The sequence below is a fragment of the Drosophila novamexicana genome, unplaced genomic scaffold (assembly GCF_003285875.2).
Source record: "Drosophila novamexicana strain 15010-1031.04,08,12 unplaced genomic scaffold, DnovRS2.1 tig00000387-arrow-pilon, whole genome shotgun sequence".
Taxonomy (NCBI): domain Eukaryota; kingdom Metazoa; phylum Arthropoda; class Insecta; order Diptera; family Drosophilidae; genus Drosophila; species Drosophila novamexicana.
In genome coordinates, this window is record NW_020824800.1 from 3,254,640 (window position 1) to 3,271,757 (window position 17,118).

Sequence of the window (17,118 nt, forward strand, 5' to 3'; positions counted from 1 at the left end):
TGAAAGTAGTCAAGAAAGTTAGTTTATTTTTTTTTGCTTTTTATTTAGACTATTTACAAACTTACATGGTTCATGCAATTGAGGACACGTAAGTAGTTTTTACAGCTAGAATGGCCTAGAGCCTGGCTAAAATCAACTCGTTTACTGTGTGTTTTTTACTCTCTAGTGTTAGTTAATACTTAATTGTGGACTGCAGCAAAACGTTGTGTGTTTCAAACTGTTGTTTATCACGCGAAATGGAAAGCTTTCAAATATGTTCATGACTATGCCGAAATCGAAATCCCAAATACCCGAACCCCGTCCCCCCTCGGCGAAGCCAGGGCCCCATCTACAGGCAGGTGTTGACCTCGCGATGCTCCAGGCACTTCTCGCACGTCACCTCACAGCACCATTTGAAGACGCAGTTGCAGTTGGTCCACTCGGTAACCACACGATGCTTGTGGCCCCGACTGCAGCACAGCAGATCGCAGCTGTCTTGGCCCATCGATGTGGCATTGCATTCCCTGTCCTGCGTGCCCAGCGCTCCGGTCTTCGCGTTCGCTGTGCAAAAGTCAGCGGAATCATCCGCATAGACCAGCTGGTATTTGTTCGCCGGCTTCGTGTGCGGCGTCTCTGGCATAAAACTGTTGCCGTCGTTCCGTAGCGCCACCTTGCGCGCCCCATCGTATCTATCACGCAGTCTTGCCGATATCTCACGAAACGGCGGCATCTTCAACCAACAGGTTTTAACCGTGCACGACCCGGACAATCCATGGCATTTGCACTCCAAACGCATCGCATCGCGAATCGCCTGAAAATGTGTAAGGAGTTGGTGCAAATATCGTGATTTTAAAAACTTTGATTTCCTAAAAGGCAACTACAACTAGATTTTATGATCTTTAACTATTTAGATATTTTAAGCTTTAAGTCGATATTTAACTATTTCATTATATTCGAATACGGATTGGAATCCGACACGAATGTCGCGTGCTCCTTTTCATATCCTAAAATACTTGGGAGCAGGGTCAATGAGCGATATTGCTCCAGTCAGTTGAACCAAAAATTTTCACTCTAATTGATCTGGTTTTTTAACTAATATAATTCCTAATACTTCAAGAGAATGTATTATTATTATTTCAATAATAAAGCTGATACCTTAGCCTGAATTTCTGATCCGCCTTGTCCTCTTGTTATTCAGACCTCATCGGAGCTTATATGAATAAATATTTGAAAACTGATCGGTTGATTTTCCGACCCTTTTCCTAGCTAGTTGAATTACTCTTCTCCTTCGCTTACCAGTCGCCCGGCATTGTTGTTGTGCAGCTTGACCAGGGTGCCCAGATCGCTGCGTCGCTGTCGCTGCTTGGCATCCAGGAAAGCGCGCGAATGTCGCAGCCCGAAGTTGACATTGTCGCTGCAGCCGCCCCACTCCCATTCGCCCTGCGGGAACTTGATGTTGTCCCAGAACTTGCGGCGTCCTCGCCTGCCGCCCAATCGATGGCTGTTGCGTTGCCTGCCAAGTGAAAGATCCGTCATGCTGTTGCTATTGCTGATGTTGTTGTTGTTGTGACTGCGCTGCTGCAATGGCAACTGTTGTCGCAGCAGCGCCGCCTGCTGTTGCCGCTCGAGTGCTGCCTCCGCGGTGGCCGCATTCACCATTTGGGGCTGGCCGCCATTGCGGCGCATGTGAGACTTGTCGCAGGAGCACTCCACCAGTTGGCCCATGGTGCAGGCCTTGGTCACCGCGTAGGTAACACCTGCCGCTGTTATGGCATTCACAAAGCCCGTCTCCCGCGAGTCTGTGGAGGAAGAGACCAGGAAATGTAATCAATAGGCAAGCAAAGTGATCATATATATACCTCTTATAAATAATATTTCTCATTTTTTGTATATAAAAATATTCACATAAAAACACTAATTAACCAGTTTCCAAAGCAAAATACCCTAGACAATTGTTGCTATAGCATCCACAGTCAGCTCATGTTTAGACTACAAAACTGAAGCATTTAATAGCATTTAATTGATTTAAGTGCTGTTTTAAATAACGATTAACGATTAACGTTTCGATGGCAAACATCGATAATTAATCGTTTATTTGCACAGCGAGCTAATGCTGATTAGGGCTGTCCGCATGCATCGTCGCATGATTGATGCCAATTTGTCAGCTTTGGTGACAAAATGATTTATTGCCGCCTCGATAACCGATCGCTGATTACTCTATGCAAATCAGAGAGTGACTCGAGCTGCCCTGTCATCGACTGCATTGCAGTCACGTTTAATGAAATCGAAATCGCAGTTGTAATCGCACCACATCGCCCAGCGATTTGCATATGCTTGTAATGCGAGTACGAGCCGAGCCGAGTGGAGTGTGTGGTGTGGATTGAAGTGGAGTGGATGCGGAGCGGCGTGGACAGGTGATATGTCTTTTTGGACAGTCACCACCCCAAATGGTGCGACCGAACGGCATTACATGGCCAGCAACAGCAACAGCAGCAGCCTTGGAGAAAAGAGTCTTCCTTCTCGATAGCTGACAGCTTGACAGGGACGCAGTTTTAATCCGCGTGGCGTGGAATTTATTGCAGATAATTTGGTATGTGTTTTGTTTGCGCATTGTTGTCATTAAGTGCAGCAGCCGAAGGAGCAGGGCATGCACCCGAGTGCCTTTTGACCATTTCGGGCAATAATTTATTAAAATTGACAGCTTTGTAGGCTCATTTCAGGCGCTATTCATCAGCGGGCGCAACATTTTTATTATGCAACTTGATGGATGATGCGGTCGCCTGCCGCCTGACAGTTTGCCAGCCTCGAAGACGAACACGAAGACGAAGACTGCGACTTGGAGCTGTAATTAGGCAGCATTGCGGGCAACTCTTCACCAGAGATTTCCAGTCTGAGTCAGCCAGTCAGCGAGTCAGCAAGTCAGCGAGTGTTGACAGGCTGCCAGTTTGTGCTGCATAATAAAGCAGCGCCGTTTGGCCTTTTGTTGTCGCATGCCCCATGCATGCATCTCTAAGTGTATGTATCTGTATCTAGTAGTTGCATTTAGTTGCCACTTACCGCGCATTAAGATTTTCCTCATGCTCTTGCGCAGCACCGTGCAGTTCCAGCGGCGATTACGAAATTGAAATTCACATTCGCGAAAGCCCAGATTAATCCCATTGATGATCTCTTTGAGCAGCGCCGAGTCGTGCCGGCAGATTTCGGCCAGCTTGCCACGTAGACGACGTGTCTTTTTGCACATTAGATTTGGATCGAGTAAAATGTTTGTGCCCTCGGCCCTGAAAGAAAGGAAAATTAGAGAACGCCTTATTCAAATTTATGTGTAAGTGCATAAGCAAGTCTGCTAAATCGATATGCGTCATGATAAATGAGTGTTTGGTAAATTAATTAACTGGCTAATGCATTAGAGCGATATATTATAATGAGTATACATATATATCTCGTATAAGATATATCTATCTTTTATCTATCTGAGAAAAATTCAATTACCAGCAATATATATAACTCCCACTACAAATGATTGTATATCAATCGATTGTTATACAAATTAAAGTAATTATTAAAAATAAGCTAAGCTTGGTGCTTTCAGCTCTTGCATCCAATAATAAAGTTTCAGTTTTCGATTGATATTTTTCATTTTCTTAACAGTCAAAACTGCTAAAGTTGTTGTGCCTAGTTATTAGCTGTGTGGCGCCTAGATATGCCACACTCACATTATTCGGCTGAGAAGTTCATTAAGTATAGTTGCAAATATTTATGCTGATCTGCTAAAAAGCCGCAAAACGGATTCGTTTATTTGCATAGAATAAGGAAAACAAGGCGTATAAATGGTTCGGCAGTTGAACTAAATTTCTTTTTAGTGCGGCTGATGTGGCGTATACGCAATATGGCGCATCGTTTGCCATAGACATGCATATGTGCACTCCCTACAGCTACACACACACACACATACACGCACAGGCAGAGAGGAGACACACACACACACACAGATAGGCACTGTGGCACACAGTTGGCAATTGGTTTGTTTATTGTTATAAGCGAAGCGGCGGCGCTCAATAAAATTGTGGCCCCACACACACACACACGCACACACACAAAAGCCGTATACACAACACCCACTTGATTTTTTTTTTAGCAATTTTCTCAATCGATGCAATTTTCGTTTTCATTTTGAATGCCATTTGGAGCAGCAGCGGCAGCGGCAGCAGCAGCAGCAGCAGCAGCGTTAAAATTTAATTTAGCTGGAAAATTAATAATTACGTGCAGCGTACAATGTGGGTGCAGCCGTTGAGCATGCGTCGCTGCAGGGCCAACAGCTGCCCGGGGCAGGGGCTCGGGTGTGGTGGTGCAGTTGGCAACCCCTGGTGCCCTCCTTGGCGCACCACCTGCCCCACTGGCTGCCGCATATGGTGCATATATGTGTCAGCCACTGGGCGGCGTCGGCGGCGTTTAAATTGTTTTTGTGTGCGCGCCTTTGGCGCTGATTTATGTTTTTCCATTTCAGATTTATGACTTTTTAATAGCTCAATTGTTTTTCGTTCGCATTTTTGTTGCTGCTGTTGCTGGTGCTGTTGTTGTTTTCATTTTTCCGCTCTTCACATTGCACATTCGCGTGAAATTTGCTTTGCTCGTGAACTTTGCGCAATTTAAGCTGCAAGTTTATGTTTCGGGGCAGGGTAAATAAAGGCATTCGAAGCGTTTTATAGGGAACCCAACACGCCAACAGCTACTGAGAGACGGATTCAGCTCTGTGATTGATGTGCGACCATCGGTCTATTGGTTTGTGTCAGTCTTGACCGCCCCCGTCCGCGCATCTCGTGTTCTTCCCCCTTTGCGTGTTCTTCCAAGGAATTTGCGTTATTTTTAGCAATTAATGTGGCAATTCACAGCGCTGAGCAGCCAGCTGACTCAGCCCAACCGATGGGGCCAAAGAAATCACTGCTTCAAAAATAAAATCGGCAACTTCAAAATGTGCTAGACCCTCCTCTGCCCCTACACTCAAGTTATTCATTGATGACAAAGAGCTGATATGGCCAAAGCCAAGCCCTTTAAACTTGTCATAGATATTCCGCATTTGGCTTATCGCTCGCCAATTTATGTTTAACAATAATTTCCAGTGACTAGGCCAACTGATAGACTGTGCAAATTACCCTTGTTGATATTGAAAATTCGAGCATAATATTAATTATTATTAATTTGAAACTTCATCAGGCATATACAGCAAGTGCAATATGTGCAGAATAATACATGCTACTATTTATACATTGACAAAATGTTCAGTATTTAATTTATAATATAATTAAATATACAAAAATTGCTAATTAAGTTGAAATATCCATGATTGATGAATATTAAAAGATACTGAATGCATGAGTATATAAAAATCAAATCGATTTTCCAAATCAGACATTTTTTGTTCGATTATCAATCTAGTTTAGTTACATGCATTTATATATTAACAATTAATCTGATCCGGATACATATTTATATATATTTATTTTGACACCTATATATACTGCAGCCCTTGACCTTTTCGCTGGCTAGACATGTACTATCATAGATATTCCACTAAATGCTACCTGTGGTTGCTCATTTCTAATTCAGCACATTACCCCATATAGTGCCTCAAAGGCACTTGAACAGGTTTGATGCCCCAATTTGCCCACCTGGATCGCGCTATGCTCACCTGGTGGTGGCCATGCCCTTGTCTCTGTCGCACTTACCGCTTAACGATCTATCTTTATCTATCTATAGGTTTTGTGTGCCTGCGGCAATCACTCGATCTCAATGCGAGCCAAGAGATTATGACAACTTAATAGCTACAAAATCTTGAAAACAAATAGAGCAGACACACGCACACACCACCAAAAATATGAGCTGCAACAACAACAACTGAGCACTGGGCCGCCAAAAGTCAAGCAGCAAAGAGCATAAATGATAGACGCGCTTGTAAACACCACAACAATAACAAGAACAACATTGAGTTAAAACAATTGAAGTTCGCTGGCGAACGATGATGATGAGATCGCAATGATTCGGATCTCGAAGTCGATGCGCTGATGACTGGAGAGATCTAAAGAACTCAAAACTCAAACACCTTTCAAGCGTGCAGAGCGCGTAACCACACAAGTTGCCAGTTGCCAGTGCCAGCAGACAACAACAACAAAAACAACAACACCATTGAACACTAACAACAACAAACACGGGGAGTTTTGGTTAAGCGGAAAATAGCCGAGGCCGATATGAGGATGATGCTGCCGATGTGGCCGACTCGCAGTCGTCCGTTCGACACTTTTTGGTTTTTGAAGTTGAAGTTTGCTTGGCAGCAGCCGGCAGCAGCAGCAGCCGGCAGCAGCAGGCAGCGACGCCAGCAGCGCAGCTGTCGGCAACTTGAAACAACTAAACAACTTCAGCCTGCCAGTCCCGGGTCCCAGTCCAGGCAACTTGCAACTGGCAACTGGCAACAGGCAACACTTGGCCGCGACGTATCTTTATTTTGCTTTCACACAACCGAGAGAAGCGAAGCGATTCCAACTCCAAGTGTGCCCCTATTGCAGTTTGTTGTTGTTGCTGGTGTTGGTGTTGGTGTCGTTATAGGCCTCAATGGATTTTCAGTGCTTTTTTTCTTTGATCAAAGTGCCCGGTTTGATGGTAGCCACTGACAAGTGGTTGAAATTTCCCATACCCAACCCATGCCACGCCAAACCGATCTACAGCCCACCGCTCTCTCAGCTGTGTTCTACACTAACCTGAAGGGCATTTTAACTGACATGCTTTGTTTGTCACATATACTTTGTGAACAGCTTAAATGAGTTGTTGAAAAATGTCCAAAAATTGGGTTTCAATAACAAATTTCATGGAATAAATTTGGATCTCTGAGAAAAGAATGCTTAAAATATTTAATAAAAATAAGTTTAGCTGGCTCGTGGTCCGATAATAATTATTATGAGACTCTTTCTAAATATTTTCCTCACAATGGATACTGTAACCTAATATTTCTAATATATAGACATTTGATCATGTAATTAATTTCGTTCCGTTCCTAAAATCTTAGAAAGCCGTAATTAGTAACATTTAAGGATGTAGAGAATTAAATTCTTGTAAGGGCATTTGAAATTCGTCATGGTCATATCGTTTGCTGTCCCTTTCCCTCTTGTTTTCTATGTAAATAGACAGTCACAATGGATGCAACTTCGTTTGATTGACTCATTTTCGTGAGTCGCCGTCGCCGTTGCCGTCGCCGTCGCAGTCGCAGTCGTCAGCAGTTGGCATCTCCGGCGGTTGTCCGTGCCGCATACCCTCGCGGATTGGAGGTGCCACTGACTGCGCCGAGTGCGTTGCAGTGTAAACAAATCAACGACTTAAACCACTTGTCAACATGCGAGTGGCAAAGTATTTAAACAAAGCGTTGACAACTGAATGAATGGCCGGCCACTCGTTCAGTTGGCCAACAGATCGTTTGGGCCGCTTTTCGGCCGCTGGCCGCTGGCCGCGTTGGCCGCTGGCAAGTCAAGTGCTGTTGTGGCTGGTCAGTTTTCAATTTACGCGCACAAATATTTGTCCACAGAATGCCTCAGCGCAAGTGCTGATCTCTTGTGCACACACAACTGGACAAAGGGGCAGCCGCTGCAGCCAGTCGACAGCGGCTGCGGGGTGGCTGGCGTTTGATGTGGGCGGCGGCATTGACAATTGATTAGCCAGCCAGCGGCTACTGCCAAAGGCGGCAATGCCACCAAAAGGTGTTGACATGAGTTAGAGGCGGCTCAGATCTGGTCTGGTCTGGTGGGCGCGGCTCTGGCGCGGGCTCTACGTGTGTGGGCGTTTGAGTCGCGCGCTGCTTTTTGGCACCTTCAGCGTGTTTGTCATTTGGCAATTAGCAAATTAACATGTTCCACTGTGCGCAGGCGCCGCATTTTAACCAAAAAAAAAAAAAAAAAAGAAAAAAACAATGCCTGCTGATGACAATCATCCTGTTGGAATGCGCTTCGTTCGTTCCCAGGCTCTGGGACATGCGCATGTCCAATTGCCGCCAGGCTATCTAATAATTCAGGCATATTTACTATTTGACTGGCCTTTGTCAGCCGTTTAACAAGCTAAAAGCCCTGGCAGAGCTCTGAAAGATCTGACAGCCACGACTCGCTGCTGGCCCAAGACAAAGACGACATCAATCTTTTGGTGTTTGTCGCGCGCAAATTGCGACAACGTTTAACTTAATTATGGCGCAAATAGGCGTTGCCACATAGACGCGCACATGACCATGTCCAGGCTGCAACTTTGCTAAATCACGTGTTAAAGGGCCAGAACTGTGAGAAAACTCTGGACTTCCTTTAAGCTGTGCCACAAATTTATGTGACATTAGATAAATGTGTGCAAGCGCTATGATGTAGCGTTAATGTGACTTATTCTCAATTTAATGGGCTATATTTATGGCGATGTCTCTGTTCGTCTATTCTATCAGTTGTGAGATGTGAGTGTCTACATACTCTGCAATTGCATTTGTATACATATGAAAGCAACAACGCGGAGCACAATTCCATGGTGTAGCAAAAAAGGAATAATGAAAATGTTAATATTAATAATAATTTAATAATACCAATAATGTCTAAAAATTCTTACAAAATTTTTATAAGGTGTTTGTAAAACCAAAATGAATTTTTTAATATTGTAGTATATTTAGTTAGTTTTAGTTCCCAAAATGATTAATTTCAATTTTCTATTTAGTATAATAAAGAACTTCTAAAATTAGAGAAAAACAAACACAAAGTTTCAAGTTTTCTTAGCATTATTTTGGTATGTGTCAACTCCGACATCTGTGAACTTTTAAGTCTGTGTTGATTTCAGATTAACACTTTTTAGAACGTAGTTTAATTAAATTGAACCATGTATATTATTATATTTTCCGCATGGAACACTCAGTGCTAACATTCCCTGAACTGGCTCTGATTATCTCAGCTGACAGCCCCATCAAATCTCTGGCCTCAGCTGCATGCTGCATGACAAGAACATTTGCTAGTTACCTTGGGCCAGGGCCTAGGGCCTTTCTTGTCAGTCCTTCAACTTGACCCATGTCTGTCTTGTCGTATTTCTCTTTGTCTTTGGTTTTGTCTGCGGTCATGCGTTTTAATTATGATGCAGCGTTCGAGGCACGCATCTGTCAACGTGACTGAGGTGCAGAGACAAATTAACAAAATAAACAAATTGCATGAGTTTTAATTAAAAATCAGCCAAAGAACCGGCCCGAACCCGTGCCAAATGCAACGAGCACTCAGCTTGGGTAACTAGCTACTGATCCCAACATATCTCTCATCTCTCGTCTCTCTTTCAACTGCCAGGCAAGTGGCGAAAGCTGCTCCCCTTCCCCCAGTTGCCAGTTGCCAGTCTCTTCTCGCGGCATCATAATCAAGTCATCTGCATTAAATTTTGGCAATTGGCCGAATTGTACGCTCGTTAGCCAACGCCTAATCTAAAGATGTTGGGGGTGTTCGTCGTACTAGTATTCTATATAACATACTTGGCTATCTAAGAAAGTGTGCCAATTTTCAATGGCTTTGCTCTACTGACACGGAGCACGCGGCGTATGCGCAATGTTGTTGATTTTGCCTCCCAGAGCGACGATGTTGGAACAACAAAAGCAGGCAACACACAGCTTGAGACTAAGTGGCACTGCCACACACTGAGATTGCGATGAATGTGTGTGCGTACATGTGAGTGTGTGTGAGAGAGAGTGTGTGTGTGTGTGTGGCGAGTGCTGTTTAACCCATTAAAGCCCTGGCGGGTTTTAATTGCCATTTCGCATGCTGTGAGTGCCAAAAACTGGCTATGAATGAACCCTCTGAATGAATGAGTACTTAATTGAGTACACGTATGTGTGTGTGAATGATTGAATGAATGAAAATCAGGAAACTGGCCCCAAAAATAGATTGAACCAGTGCTTGACTGTAAATGTCAAGCGATTCGAGTGAACGGAAATGAGCTCATTTTATTTGAAATCAAATTGTTGTTCATAAATTTGTGATTTTCATCATTTGCATCTCTCGCTGCTCTGTTTTTAATTAAATTCCAGACACGCCAGCAAAAGCATCATCAGCCCGATCAGCAACAATTTGTTGTAAGTTCTCTGTAATTGGTTTCGGCTGCGGCTCTGGCCAATGGAATTTCCATTCATTTAACGGCACATCGAGCTATATGTCTGCCCCAACTCATTGATTATCATCTCAATAGCTCACACAATGATCGTTTGATTTAGTGCACTTGGCTGGAAAATAACACATACAAGCATCTGACTATCTCAGTAGATTGTCGGTCTATAAACCCAGACACAAAGAGAGTGTGAGACAGAGAGAGAGAGAGCGAGAGAGTAAGCGATCCCAATGCGAATTGCAACTGTTGCAAAATGTGCAGATCTAATTGATAAATGTAAACAACGATAGTTATAATAATTATCGATATCGATGTGTGGGTAGGATGCAATAATTGAATGTCGAGGTTGCATTAGGGATGCGCAAAATATATATACAAATGTGTAAATATAGGTCTATACAATTTTTCTGAGAAGAATTGTTTCGATACGATGTTGGATGACCGAGTAATGTCCGAGTATGAATGTGTGCCTTAAGTAAGGCCTACAGGTTTTCATGCTCAGATTATTATAAGTGCATTTATTCTATTAACATGTTGCGTGTACAATCTAAGCAGGTATCTTCGCGTTCTACTGCAAATGAAATAAAAGGTATTTCTTTGCGATTCTCATGAATTCAAATACGACTGGCAAATTGTCATGTTTTAATTTGAAGAATTATTTTACAATCTATTGAATAACTAGCTTAAGTAGTAGAATTATGTATGTTCTTCGATTACTTAGTAAAGGATTTCAACTTCTATAAGTTTCTAAGTGTCCCTAAAGCCAATTGGCAACTTATCATTTCTCCCTAACATGTTTCCTTCAACTCCTCCACCCCTTTCCCCATGTATTTACCAGTCTGTCGGCACGGCCTGCTTGTAGTCAGCTCACTTGCGGCTTGTCTGGTGCCCTTGAGCGGCACAGATGAAGCGTCAAAATGCCGCATTCGACTTTTTTGTGGGGTGGCGACAACATCATCATCATCATCGTCATCATCATCTTCATGGGCGACATCAAACGCTGTCAGGCAGCGACTGAACTTGAGCTCTAATTATTTAATTAATTTATTGCGAAAGTTTTCAATTGAATTGAATGTGCTCGCTAAGCCCATGGATAAGATGCTTACCGCACAACCGCCACGCCTCGCCACCTCCTAGTGATCAGCGTTAACTCTTTAATGTTGCAGGTGGCCTCCTTTGGTGGCTGCTGCCGCGCCCAGTTGCACACAACTCAAATAAAATTAATGCAAACGTTTGCTTTGGGATCGTCATGCAGTCTACGCCACGCGACGCCTACGCCACCCGTCCATGCCACGCCCCCAATAAACGACAGCCCCCACCCTACCAGCGCGCACACAAATATGACAAATGCTTGCGCCAAAAGTCGAGACATTGCAGTTTTCGTTGCCGCTGACAGCGACAATTTTTCTACCTCAGATACTCGCGGATGCCCAGATGCAGTTGCAGATTTAGATTCATTGATGCCACTTTGCTGGCAAATGCTTTTGGCAAAGTGCATAGCCTTTGCACCACCGCCCACCGCCCACTGCCCACCACCCACCGTACAGCGCCCACCAGCCTTATGCTGCTGCTTTCTTGTGCGACACTTTTCATTCTATTTGATGTCTGTTCCCATCATGTTCTTCATTTATTTTGTTTCATTTTATTTATCTTGGCCTGTAATTTCGCGCATAAATTCAAATGCGGCCCCGCTCGGAATGGGGCAGTGGCAGGGAGAGGAGTGTTTCTTTTTTATTTATTTTGGCTGCACTTTTCGCATTTTCGGTTTTTCTTGTATCCTTTGTCGAAAAATGTTTGAAGAAGGGTATGCGTGGAAGCACTGTGCAAGTGTAGTGCAGACATTGAGATGGTACATTATTGAAATTAAGTACATTATTGAAATGTCCATCGATTACAACTTATCAAGTCTTGAATTGTAATTAGCATATTCTCATGATTTACATGATATTTCAACCAAATCGAAAGTATACAATCGAAACATTATAAAAACCATGAACAATATTTTATTTCATATATGTAAACTATCGAGTCGAGCTTCTAACGCTAGCTTTACAATTTATAGGGTGCCTTCTAGTTGATCACTTTTGAGCAGACCACTTTTACTTGTTTACGGCCACGTTTTTCGTCCCCAGAAAAATTGCCATGTAATTAAATCTAAATCAAACGTCACATTTTGAAGGTCTTTCGCTGGCAACATCGTCCGCTCGATTGGCTCTGGCCGAATTTTCGCTTTGGCTTTGGCTTTGACTCACCTCAAAGCGCGTAGAGCTCATGTCGCATACAATTTCCACCTATTGCAATGTATTGCATTTTATTTTTCTTTGTTGTCTACTTTGTTGTCGTCAGCAACGGCAGCAGCAACCCATGCCCCATACCCCAATACCGAAAACCGGAAACGGTTACGCCAATCTCTCGAGCTTATGTATTGATGAGATCTGACATGCTGAAGAGCAGCGTTTGTAATGGGTTTTTTGGCATTGAATTTGACGCAACGCAACGCAACGCAACAGCAACATGCATGTATTTTGGTTCATTGGGTTTGTCTCTGGCCATTTCTATATAAATAATGCTGATCTCGAATCGCGAGATCTGGGAAAGCAGCTTCAAACGGTAACTATGAATAGCCTGATATAATTTAAAATCAAATTATTTTTTGACGATAGCAGAAGGAAGATATGTTTCATAATTGCCTAGATGAGCAAGATCAAAATATCTCAAAGATACACACAAATTCGAGACTAGGTGAAACTGCTAATAAGAGGGTTTACGGGTTCGAATAACAGAGCATGAATATTATTTCAATTAGTTAAGCTGGGTACCCATACCCATAGCCCTATAGCATTTAAGTATTATCTACATATAATTGTGGGTAATCTAAGCATTTCGATGCGATCTACAGCGATTTATAACAATATCTGTTTATATATAATGTTGGCAAAAAACATATTTTACTTAAATCTTGTGTAGCGGAATCGTAGAAATATTAAAATAAAAGTGTTTTTCATATTTGATTTTAATAAACTTAATATACCTCGCGCCAACTAAATGAAGATTAAAATATGGTTAAATTTCTCGACTAACTCTTATTCCATGATACGATCTTTTTACAACATAAATATATACTATGCTCAAGGCAGAAGAGCAAGAGAAAGCTTAAATATCAATGACATTGGCTGAATATTTATATTAGGTAAAAATAAAATTATGAAATAAATAGACAAATTTTCATGTTTTATTAACAAATTGTATCGAAAATCGTAGACATTTTTGTTGCAGTATGTTGTTGAGTATATATTTGTTGTTAAGTATATATTTGTATGTATTTATGTACGCATATATTTATTATATTTCCGTGTGCATGTATGTGTTAAAGTATTATGGCGTGCATGACAATATGAGTTTGATGGGCAGGCATGAAGTGTGCATGCATGTGAACGTCTTTGTGTGTGTGTGTGTGGCTTGGGTCCTACGAAAAGTGTGAATGGAAATGTGTTTGAGCGCAAAACTTCACCCACCAAATCTTTGACTCTCATTTCCACCAATAAGGGATGGATTTTCCCATCAGTGCGAAACACCTCTCAAATGAATTAGAACAAAGATCTTTGAAAATGAGTCTTGTGGCCGATCGGATGGTAAACAAAAAGGTTCATACAAAGAATTTTCGCGATTTTTCCAAAAATATTACTTCAGAAGCACCCAATTTGTTCTTTACAAAAATTAACAGCCACGAGATAAGGTTAAATAAATCCAATGATTGGGGTCAAAGTGATTTATACTATACGACAGATTCTCCCTCCAAAGCACATGTACTGCACTTTTTAAAAAATATGAGGTTTTTTCGGTTCACTATAAAATAAATTATGTTCGGCATCGAATCGGTTAAAGGCCTTGCAGCTTTTTATATTAGACATTCCTTGTAATTTAATGATCTTTTTCTTAATAAATGGGAACCAATCTTCAGGTCAAGAATTCGATAAAGATCCCTTATCATATTTTATTATATTCCAAAACAATATCTTAATCATAACTGATATGTTCCTATAATTAGTAAATGGTCTGGTTAGTATTTAAATTGATTTAATAAACAGATTACTTAATAGCCCCAACTAAAGAATGCTTTTATTTTACACATTTCTGGTATAAGCATAAATGCATCTGTTAAAATTTTTCTATAAGTAATAAGTGTGTGCATTTTAATTTACCGTTATGCTGAGCACTTAAATCGGAATTATTTTTGTAGTAAATTGTAAATTGAGAACTCACCAGCCGAATCCCGTCATTGGCATTGCAAATATTAAAATTGCAATTACCATGAATAACCGCATATCGCTCCGAAGCCGCAACAGCGGCAACAAACAAATGTGGCCCAGTCTCGAGTGTTGTTGTTGGTTTATGTTTAGGTTGTTGTTGTTGTTGTTGTTGCTTCAGTTGTTTCAGTATTTGGGCAGGTAGTTAAAGGCTTTTTATTGCGGCCACGATGAGTGCGAGTACGAGATGTGCTTATTTGAATATTTCGCAAAACGTACAAAAAAAAAGTATATTAAATTAAGTTTCAGCTTACTGACGAGCGAATTAATCAAGCGGCAAGCGCTGAGATACTTTCAGTTCGACGTGGCGTGAAGTGAGCTTTAAATTGAAGCTGGAGTCGAGAGACAGGCGCACTTGTTGAATACAATGAGCACGGGCGACATCGCGAAGACCGATCAGCGATCAGTGATCAGTGATCAGCGATCAAGTGATCAGCGATGAGCCAACAACGTTCACAGAGAGTTAATGATCATCATGGATGACGCGTAGCCTGAGCTCACGGATTCTTTCACTTTTATGTTTTATTATTTTTATTTTTATTATAATTTTTGTTATTTATTTTGTTTACTCAAAGCACAGCTGCTGCGTTGTCTGGTACGCACACGGAGAAAGCTGCCGGCGTACTGAGCAGCGCCCAAGGAGCCAGCCAGCGCAGGAGTCGTCGGATCGTGTCCAGGCCCAAAAGCAGCCGGTCGGTCGGTCGGCCAGCTAGTTGGCCAGGGCCCCAAAATGTGAACAGCGAATCAAAGCGCAAAATGTTGAAAAATAGTTGGAAGGGTGGAGCCGCACCACAGCGGGGCCGAGCGGTGTTCAGGGAGTCAGGGAGGGTTGCAGAACTTCTTCGCGGAGTAGCGTAAAAAATGAAATTAAACGCGCGCGCTTTAATCAAAGCGCAGTCCCAGGCTAAAAGCTGAAGCTGAAGCTCAGCTTCCAGTTTCAGTTTCAGTTTTTCGTTTTTCGTTTTGTGTTTTAGTTGTTGTTGTTCTCGTTCTTGTTGTTGTTGTTCTGCCCGATTTTTGCCCTTTCGGCCGTATCCTTAGCCAGTTTTTCCCATGCTCTTCGGCCCTGGGAACCCGACCGAAAAAAGTGCACAAAACAAAAACTCGCGACGTTGAACGAGCTTGGAACACACAACAGTCGCGTTCCTGTTGTGGTTGTTGTTCTTTCTCGTTGTTGTTGTTGATGTTACTTGGTTGTTATGTTTCGTTTGGTGTTGCTGCTGCTGTGAATTTGGGCCTAAATTTTGTCGGGAATCTCTCGTTCTGTTCCGTTGCCGGCCACAGCTCGCGACGCTCTGCGGGATTTGAAAATAGTGGCGCACACTTTTCGTGTTTGTTTGGCGAAAAACGCTTTGCAATCTACGGCATCGCCTTCCGTCCGTCTCCCGTTTACGTCTGCGTCTCCGTCCGGACTGCGAATGCGACTGCGACTGCGATTGCGACTGCAAATGCGACTGTGATCGACGCTGGCTCTGCTCTGACTCTTGACTGATCTGCGTCTGCGTTTGGCATCGGGAGCACAAACGCCGGCTATGTGCTGGGGCACTAGGCTATGAATGGACGCGGACGCGGACGCGGACGCGTTTCGTTCGGATCGCTTCTGCTTATTGTTGTTGTTGTTGTTGTTGTCGTAGTCAAAAAGTCTCTTCTGCTGCCGCTGCTGCTGCTGCTGCTCTTGTTCTTATTGCTGCTCTGTTTAGAAACGTGAAAATGTATTTCACTCATGCGCGTTCTGTGCGCTCAACAACAACAACAACAGCAGCAAAAGCAACAACAACAACGACGCTGACGTCGCGACGTCGCTGCTCGCAGTCAGCGTCGCCGTCACCGTCGACGTCTCTGTTATTTTGTTGATTTTTTGAGATATTTTCTAATGTATCTCTAGATATGTGAATGTACTGCGTTCGGCTGTGTGCTCTGCCCACAGCACATACAGTTGCCGCTAATTGTAAGTGTACCAAGCACACGAAATGCATGTATCGAGTCAATTCTATTTTGATCGAACTTTTAAAGCATTGGCAAATCCCAGCGCTAAAACCGGTTGAAAATTATACGAGCAAAGGTGCTTTTAATGAGTTTATATGACTATCTGACTCTCGGTTTGATTTATTTGAATATAACTTATTTCTTTAATATAATGCAATTAATTTTAGTAGCAAAAAGAACAGCTTTCCAGATATTATGATTTTTATTTGCCCTATTTTAAATAATTATTTTATTTTAGATTCATGCCAGTTTACTCTAGTTTTTTTTTCTGCGCTCATTATTAAACTTTTTCAGCTTTTGTCTTAATTATGCCACCGAATTTTCTTTACGCCTACCTCAACATTTCAAGCTGTTCGCTTAATATTAGCGCCCAGTGTTAACTCCTACAACGCCTACCTAGTTAAGGCATTATTTCTCTTGATATCCGACTTACTGATATCGCAACGTTCCCCACCAGCTCTTCTCTCCTTCTCACTATCTACATCTCTCTCTTTCGCCCTCTCTCTCTCCCTCTTTCTTTCTCTCTGTGTCGCTGAACCACCACCCGCGCCGCCTTTTTTTTGGGCTGCCGCAAATTGTTTACACGCGACAAACTTGTCATCAGTGTTGTGTTTTTATGTGTTTCTCTGCCCCGGCGATAAAACCCCGAAAAAGGTTAGCGACTTTGTCTCTGGCCATGTCGTCTGCTGCTGCTCCGGTTGTTGGG

The 17,118-nt window shown here is 42.6% G+C and overlaps 1 protein-coding gene across 1 annotated transcript; it reads right to left on the reverse strand.

Annotated features, from left to right (window-relative positions):
- On the reverse strand, nucleotides 1–15,925 carry LOC115760152 (protein Wnt-6). Its single transcript, XM_030701363.1, has 4 exons — nucleotides 14,383–15,925; nucleotides 3,037–3,257; nucleotides 1,276–1,778; nucleotides 1–790 (listed from the first exon to the last, which is right to left on the reverse strand). The coding sequence occupies exons 1-4, from the start codon at nucleotides 14,442–14,444 to the stop codon at nucleotides 329–331; spliced, it is 1,248 nt and encodes a 415-aa protein (XP_030557223.1). The 5' UTR covers nucleotides 14,445–15,925; the 3' UTR covers nucleotides 1–328.
- Between the last annotated feature and the right edge of the window lie 1,193 nt (nucleotides 15,926–17,118).

What these genes read in the sequence shown, in the direction of transcription:
- LOC115760152 (XM_030701363.1), bottom strand. Translation starts at nt 14,444, where the DNA reads ATGCGGTTATTCATGGTAATTGCAATTTTAATATTTGCAATGCCAATG. An exon ending in CCAATGACGGGATTCGGCTG is followed by an intron (nt 3,258 to 14,382) that starts GTGAGTTCTCAA and finishes CCTTTCTTTCAG; the next exon opens with GGCCGAGGGCACAAACATTT. An exon ending in GAGGAAAATCTTAATGCGCG is followed by an intron (nt 1,779 to 3,036) that starts GTAAGTGGCAAC and finishes CTTCCTCCACAG; the next exon opens with ACTCGCGGGAGACGGGCTTT.